An 8,721-nucleotide genomic window follows, 5' to 3' on the forward strand; every position below is an offset into this window, starting at 1 on the left:
AATCACCATAACAGCCAATAACGGCAATTAATAGGCTAATGTAATATGGGAGCATTAGTCTGATATAAATTAGACATTGAACCAACAGAGATAAACATATACAGTATATGATATATCATCCCTCATAGACAAATCTTTGCCTGCTGAATACTAAGCCACTATAAATACCTATTAAAACTATCAGTTTATGGTTAAATTGTCATAGGCAATTGCAGGGGGAGTTTTTGGTTGCCTGGAAATCCCCCTCCTATTGGCAAGTGCCTTAAATTCTGAAAACAATTGCACTGGTATATAATATGATCAGTAGAGCTGCCACCACATCATGCAGTGTAAAGGACAGAGCGGAGCTGCTGTATACGTGGATCTAAGCCCACAAACATCGCAATGGACCAGACAGTAGCTGCCAGGAGGAAGAGACAGGAGCCTTACCATGAAGTGGGAGATTGTGAGCTTAGAAAGTGCAGTACTGGTTCTATTATGCGCACTGGAATCTGCTGTGCTATATAAGAAACTGTAAACAAATAAATAAATATTATGTTTGTGCATTTATTTATTATATTTTTAACCTTTTCCTGACCACTTATCTTATTTAAATGTTTGATAAAGCCTATACTATAAACCATCTGTACTGTTAAATATCAATACTGTATTCCATACAGTATCCAGTGTATAAAAAGATCTATTTTCGTGGCTGTTACTGCTCCCCCAGACTCCCGTACTTACTCCAGTGGGAGATTTTTTATTACATTTGGAAACCCCCCTCTACAAATCCTGCGTTTGCCACTGAATGTGATTGTGCAGTAAGGAGTAAAAATACCCATTGAAGACATCAGTGACTGAAATCGAGAATATAAGATATACTACTCTAAAGAGTTCCATCAAAGAAGTGCAATTTCCTGTAACCTTACAAATAACCAGACAAGACCTAATACTGCAACTGTTACAAATAAGAGTTGCCACTTAGCCTGAAAAAATGAAAATAAGGCTACAAATATAATGTAGCAAGATAGAGCTATATATATTACAACATATGAGTATAAAGGAAACATAAACAGGCACTTTTTCAAGAGACAACTAAAATGAAAACAGAATATAAAGGCTCACACTGTGTTATATTAAATATAAATAAAGAAAACTAGGATAAGAATAAGATTATATTGGTACAGTCAGTCATTTATTTTCCCAATAGGGGTCCCATATGGAATTGGAGAATCTGAATGTGCAGTAGAAATTCCGGGACAATAATTAATGCCTCATGAAAACATCTTACCCCCTTCAGTGGAGTTTTTTTCTTTTTAAGGAGCGCTCCCAACTAGGCTATTTTTTTCAGGGGAAAAAAACCCACCACTGTAACTCCCAGGTCCGGGCAGCGCCAATGAACAGCGCCCCCGGCAACCCGGCTGTGTGCAGTGTGACATTACAAGGTCATTCCACACACCGCCGGGGGAAGTAGGCAGGGCCGGGCAGCTGCTGAAGCTGAGCGCAGCACTGATCTCAGCGCTCAGCTCAGTGGTGCTGCCTGGCAGGAGAGAGTACAGGCAGTGGCACTCCTGAGAATTTTCCGGGGTTTGCCAGTCTGCACACTGGAGCATAAACCGGAAAATTTTCTGGAGTGCCACTGAAGGGGTTAAGAAGCACACAATATATGAACACATGGGGTGAAATGTAATAGGATGAGAGATTCAGAAAGTGAGAGATTTGGGAAGAAATCTCCAGTTTTTTTAAAGGGGCAATCATTTACACTGCAAAACCAGATTGATTTTGCAGTGTAAATGATTGCCGCTTTAAAAAAACTGGAGATTTCTTCCCAAATCTCTCACTTTCTGAATCTCTCATCCTATTACATTTCACCCCAGGAATCATCTTTTTAGTCACAATTTCTTAACTTTTTTTTACATACATTGTATATGGCATAAAATGGCATACAATAAACCTAGGCTGAACTAGATGGACGCAATGCAATGTGATGCAATTGTATATACAATTTAAAATTGTATAAGCACCTTAATAGGTGCTTACAATGTTAAATGCACCCCCACGCCACCGCCACTATCAACACCAATCGGAAGCGTGGCAAGCGCAGCGAGCCCGCTAGGGGCGGCGGTACGCGTCCTCCAACCTTTTCATACCCCCACTATCCATGTCGGCGTGGAGTTGATTTTATATGCGCTCGCCACCGAGACCAAAGCGCCACACTATATAAAATCAACTCCACGCCGACGTGGATAGTGGGGGTATGAAAAGGTCGGAGGACGCGTACCACTGCCCCTCGCGGGCTCACTGCGCTCGCCATGCTTCTGGTTGGCATTGATAGTACGGGTGGCGTGGGGGTGCTTTTAACATTAAAAACACCCATTAGGGTGCTTATACAATTTAAAATCGTATACCATTGTATATGCCATACAATGGCATACAATTCAATGGTATACAATTTTAAATTGTACAATGGCATTCAATTCGATGGTATACAATTTTAAATTGTATAACATCGGCTAACATCATATCGCATCGCATACTATCGTATGCCTTATGGTTATGGAGTGCACCTCATGGAGATAATCTCTTCAGCTCTGGAAATATAGATTCATACCTATTGAGATCAAGAAGACATCGGACAAAGAAAACACTACGGGTTCATACCATTCTATACTTACCGTGAATTTGGGTAAGCCCATTTAATATTTCCTTGGAGGGATGATGTAATGGTTAGCATTACTGCCTAGGTCATGGGATCTTAGTGCGGAGTTTGTATATTCTCCCCAAACTTGCGTGGGTTTACTCCGGGTGCTCCAGTTTCCTCCCACAATCCAAAAATATACTGGTAGGTTAATTGGCTCCAAACAATATTAACTCTAGAATGTCTGTGCATGTACATGTTGTAGGGAATATAGATAGTAAGCTCCACTGGGGCAGGGACTGATGTGAATGTTCGAATATTCTCTGTAAAGCGCTGCGGAATATGTGTGCGCTACAGATGGAGCCCTCCTCATTTAGTCCTTTAATAGGATAAAGTGAGTAATAGGATTACTCTGATAATCCCCATACTGTATTGTTCTACGTATTGTATTGCTGCTGAAAACAATAGGATAGCCATGGCTAGCCATGGTGAGCCATGACCTAAGGAACAAAGTTGAAAGGGGTTCCAACTGTTTATAAGAAACTGTTATAATTATAATAATAATAATAATATTAATAGTTACACCCTTGCCTAGAGGGCCTTCAGGGACTTTCAGGGTTCTCCTGGATTGGTGGTCCATGTCCAATTCAAATTATTTATGACCAATATAATAGCTTTGGCACGGACACAGGCAGTGGCACTCCCAGGAATTTTTATAGGTGCTTTTATAAATGAACTGACGTTTCGGGGTTCTAAGACCGCGTTTTCAAGGTGAAAAACAACCAACACGTGTACAAAGAGGTCCTACCTTAAATACACACAGTAGGAGAAGCGCAAGACATTTCCCATCTGTGGCTGTGGTCAGCTGGCTTCCGGGCTGCGGGACTTCCGGTGAAGTCATTTTGTGGCATACTCTGTTTACTTGTATCTCGGCAACCCATAAGCGTGCATAGTAACCCACTCCTTCAATGGATCTAGCCCTGTCGGCTTCTGTGCAGCGGCCACGGGGGGGGGGGATATCTAAAATAACGACAGTGACAATATTTTAGAGATGGTGCATGGAGCTTAGAATACAATAGTGTGTGACAACAAATTCATTAATGTAAAAGTGTAATCAAATATTAGTAAATCATAAAATCTTATATAAAATGCATATTATTACACTAAATAGTTAAACAGCTGGTTAGCGGCTATTGCTTAATATTAAACCTTTAATTACTTATCGTTATAGTTATAGCTATAATGCTGATAAGAACTATATAAAGACATTCCATGGCAGTCTTTCGTTAAACAATGCGGATTGCATGGATATAGAAGTTAAGCTGTGTACACACGGGGGGGAGATATATTGCTCAGCAATATATTGCTAGCAATATTTTGCTGAGCAATATATTGCTCAGTGTCTCCTTTTCATCAGCGACCAGAGATGGTCGCTGATGAAAAGGAACCTCTGCCAGGGGAGCCGCAGAGGTAATCAGCTGGTCGCAGGAGCAAGCTCCTGTGACCAGCAATTAGAATGGGGCTGAAAATGGGAGCACACACCCGGTGATTTATCGCCGGGGCACACTCCCATCACTGGCAATATGGTCCCCAGTGACCAAATTTCCAGAGATTATGGCCCATATCGCCCCCGTGTGTACACAGCCATAGATACACTTTGTTTCTCTTTTGAGGAGGGTTCCCGCTCTGTCTCCACCTCTCATTGAACGAGGTATGTGGTCTATGACCATATGTCTTAAATCAGATATTTTGTGACCTTTGTCCAGAAAGTGGCGTGCTACTGGTTGATCCGGATGTTTTTTGGTTAATGCCGCTTTTATGGCAGACCGATGCTGTGAAGGAGTGGGTTACTATGCACGCTTATGGGTTGCCGAGATACAAGTAAACAGAGTATGCCACAAAATGACTTCACCGGAAGTCCCGCAGCCCGGAAGCCAGCTGACCACAGCCACAGATGGTCTTGCCTACATACATTAATTTACACGGGCATGTTAAATGACCAATATAATAGGCAAATTGTGGACATGCATAAGTGAATCCTGTCCATTACCACATAACTATCCCAAAGGATGAGATGTAAACACAATTTATTCAACATTTTTTACTGATTTGTAGCAAATGAGAAACTTTTGGCTTAGTGGTGCCCTGAAAAACATTCTGATACTCAAGGGTGCCAGATTTAAAAAAGTTTGGGAACTGCTGGTATAGTCCATAATGCAGTGGTTCCCAAACTTTTTTTGAATCATGGCACCCTAGAGCATCAAAATGTTTTCAAGGCACCCCTAGGCCAAATGTTTCTTATTGAGAAATATAGGAAAAAATATTAAATTAAGTACATTGTGTGTATATGTCACATTTATGTGGTGAGGGTCAGGATTTGCTCCTGTTTGTCCACATATATTATGATTGGCAGCTACAAGCACTAGTTTTGCCTGTTACATTGACCATTAATAATATGAATTGATCCTGGTCCACCAACCCAAGGCACCCCTGCAATTGTCCTGAGGCACCCCGGGGAGCCTAGGCACACAGTTTGGGAACCACTGCCATAAAGGATGATTTAAATACAAGAGGAAGTTACATTTTTGTCACCGAAAACTTCCTTGCATATTACACCTCTTCTTATTTTTATCAGCTTTATCTGTGTGGTCAGCGCTGGTGATAAACATCAAATGACTAACCTTTGTGACATCCACCCATGAATACTCAAGCTTTAGAAAGTCCCTGTCACTAGTTGGTGCATCCAGCATGGAAAAGAATCCAGTCATCAGTCATTTTTTCCTACTTTCTCACAAAACCTCTGTAAGACAGTATATAAGCACAGTATATATAAGCACAATTGATCATTTGTATTGTATTCTAAAAGATCAAGTTCTCTGGGAGTACATCATGATTAGATTCATCATCATACCATTGTTTCTGTGCTACACGGGAGTAAATTCAGCACCTGTTGCTATGCACTGCTATACTAGATTTCCATGTGATGAATTTATTGAGTCTATTTGGAAGAATATGGAAAATTTTGAGGTATGTTACTTTTAGTTGTTATGAAGTGCTTTTTAACAATTACTTTTTAACCTGAGTTTAGGAGTCTGGTTACAAACCAGTTGCATCTATGTTTAAATACTACTTACTTACCAACTTCTCTGGGCAGTCCTTTGGAGCGGGCAGTCTGGCATTGTATAGCAGCAGTGGGAGTTAAGATGACCAGATTCAGCGGGGCCCGGGGGACATGTTATCAGATCCTCCATGGTCTGCCCACTGTGACACCACTCTCTAATGTACTTACTAATTTCGTGTCATTATTTGGGTGAAGTTCTGCAAAGTGCAGAATAATGGGTTAAAAGATAGAAGACAAATATATGGGGGTGTTATTTATGGGACAGGTGTTATAAACATTGCAGCTGGGAGTTACAGGTGCTGTTAAAAACATTTAAACATTACAGCAAAATCAACCTTTTTTATTTTTTCCAATTTTTTTTCAATATGACTAGAATGCACCAGGAGACTGTGTTGATTAATTTGATTTATATGACAGTGGTATATTTGTGTGACTGTCTCTAAAACTACATATGAAGTGTTAAAATGGGGAGGCCATGACTTTTTTCTATGCCATGTTCCATTATGCTTCTGTTTTTATCAATATTTTGAATTCCTGATCCAAAGCCAAAACATGAGAATAAAATTAGAACCTCTCTGCCTCTCCTTGCCACCCTCTGCCTCTCCCTGACACTGTGAATGTGAACATGGGTTAGGGTGTAGGAGGGGGTGCTAGATGGGGTCCAGACAGTCGGGATCCTGACAGTCATTTACCCAACGTCGGGATCCCGACTGTCAAAACGCCGACAGCCGGGTGCCCGACGACCACCCGCTATTTTCCTTCATGGGGGTCCACGACTCCCATAGAGGGAGAGTAGAATTGGTGGCTCGTAGCGTGGCGAGTGCAGCGAACACGCAAGGGGCTTTTTTGCGCTCGCCATGCTGTCTCAGTCCGGGCAGTCGGGATCCTGATGTCGGGCTAATGACTGTCGGGATCCCGACTGTCGGAACCCCATACCACACACCTGTAGGAGGTAGCCCAAATTGTATTTTTGCACCTGGGCTCACAAGCCACAAGTTCTGCCACTGACATCCTGTCACCCATTGCGACATTAGCAATCTGTACTGTACTGTACCTGTACTGTATCTGTATGGACGCGAGCGATTAGTAACAAAAGGGCAGCTCTCCCGAGTCGAGAGTCTCCATGCACATGTGCAGAGTGAAGTGGCAGATGTGTGGCATGCTGGGAGGGATCTGATTGTATCCCTCAAACATTACAATAAGGAAAGTAGAATATAGGCTTCTATAGGTTAACTCCAGCTATAGCTGTTATTACCCACCACATTGGAACCCCAGTGCCCAGGCTTTAGTACAGTGTTTTTCAACCACCGTGCTGTGGCACACTAGTGTGCCTTGAGCTGTTCTCAAGTGTGCCCCCAGATCTAGAGATGCCCAAACCAGTGTACAGCCACCACCAGTTCAACTGTTATTTACTGGTCTCTTCTTTTCATGTTAAGGGCAAATGTATTTTATTTTTGTTACCTTTGGGGACCTGTGTGATTGTTTTTATATGGGGGCCAATAGGTTTTTTTTTTTTTTCCTGCCAATGTGTTTTGCCCTGTGGGGATCTCATGGTGTGCCATGGCAATTTTAAAATCTTATTTAGTGTGCCGCAAGGTAAAATGGTTGAAAATCACTGCTTTAGTACATTTGGAAAAGTAGTAAAAAAAAGCAACAATAAAATAACACAGGGTTATTTCTTTACGGTCAGAGCAGTCAAACTTTGGAACTCTTTTCCTGGAGAAGTGGTGTCGACAAACAAAATACATAAGGTTGGATAAACATTTATCGGTTAAAAACATCCATGGGTACAAATAAGAAACGTAATCTGTCTTTAAAATATCAGAACATACTATACAACAAGGGATAACCTATTATAAACCTAGGTTGAACTAGATGGACGCAAGTCTTTATTCAGCCTTACCTACTATGTAACTACAGTATGTAACTATGTTTTTACTGCATTTTTTCACCTCAAGTCATGCACAGCTACACATATGAAAGTAATCAGTACAGTCTCTTGCTGCATCCCAGTCGCATTACTTTTGGACTAGTACTTCTTTTCCACCAAAAAGCAGGTCCGACCCAGGTTTCTGGATATGGCTCCAACCCGGTTCAAACCCTACACTAGACCTGGAACCCGGGATATTCCCGGGTCAGCCACATTTGCATTGTACCAGGGTCTGGCCTGCATGTCACTTAAGCTGCGTACCCACGGTAAGATATAGTGCACAATCTAGCACACTATCTAGCCAGTTTCGAATAGCATGCTAGATAGTGCACTATATCTTACCGTGGGTATGTACTATCCGACGTACGATGCGCGCTCCCGCTAGTCGTATGGGAGGGAGCTGATTGGGTGAACATGCAACCCAATTCTGTCTAGAAAGCATAAGGTAGTATAGTGTAGTATAGCTGTGACGTCAGATCGTTTGCTATATCTTATGCACAACCTTATTTTAAGCACAAATCTTATGCTTTTTAACCACCAGGACTTTTCTGGGGAATTGTTTATGATATCTTACGGAACATAAATCGTACCGTGGGTATGCACCTTTACAGACACTACCTTGAGGCAGACCTCTGCATACACAGCCAATCAGCAGCTTTTAAGCATAATCTGGGTTAGATAACCTGTTTGAGCTGTTTCCATTTCACCATTACCCTGATCCATCCCTGGTGACTACCAGGGTTGAATTCCCAGGGCACTTGCCTAGGTTATTGCAGCAGTGGAAAAGGGGTATAAGACACATTTTTGGGCAACAGAAGATGTCAGAGTTGTACAGGACCTGGTGGCTTGGTCAGACCAGGCATCATGCCCTGTGGGGCCTATTGGGCCGTGGGTATGAAGGCACAGCTGTATTTGAAAAGAGACATTTTAAAAATTAGTGAGAGGACAAAGAAGTCTGTGCTCCCAGCATGTAGTAATGTAAGTGATAAATAGCCTTTCTCTTAAGATTGCTGAAAACACTAAATTCATTATCTATAATAAGAGTTGAGAAGA

At 41.8% G+C, this 8,721-nt stretch overlaps 1 protein-coding gene across 2 annotated transcripts in view; it reads right to left on the reverse strand.

The window, feature by feature from the left end:
- Positions 1–5,393, reverse strand: part of LOC146072340 (uncharacterized) — a 35,559-nt gene extending 30,166 nt beyond the window's left edge. The window contains exons 1-2 of one of the 2 annotated variants that reach the window (XR_014473072.1): positions 3,426–3,616; positions 430–511 (exon numbers count right to left, since the gene is read on the reverse strand). Coding sequence is in view for 1 of the 2 variants with exons in the window: in XM_083179625.1 (XP_083035751.1) it covers positions 430–511; positions 5,299–5,317 (101 nt within the window). In the remaining variant the exon portion in view is untranslated. Of the gene's footprint in view, positions 1–429; positions 512–3,425; positions 3,617–5,298 lie in introns of those variants that run through there. The other variant, XM_083179625.1, reaches the window with a different exon arrangement.
- Between the last annotated feature and the right edge of the window lie 3,328 nt (positions 5,394–8,721).

The sequence above is a fragment of the Crinia signifera genome, chromosome 4, assembly GCF_055691185.1.
Source record: "Crinia signifera chromosome 4, ASM5569118v1, whole genome shotgun sequence".
NCBI classification, from domain to species: Eukaryota; Metazoa; Chordata; class Amphibia; order Anura; family Myobatrachidae; genus Crinia; species Crinia signifera.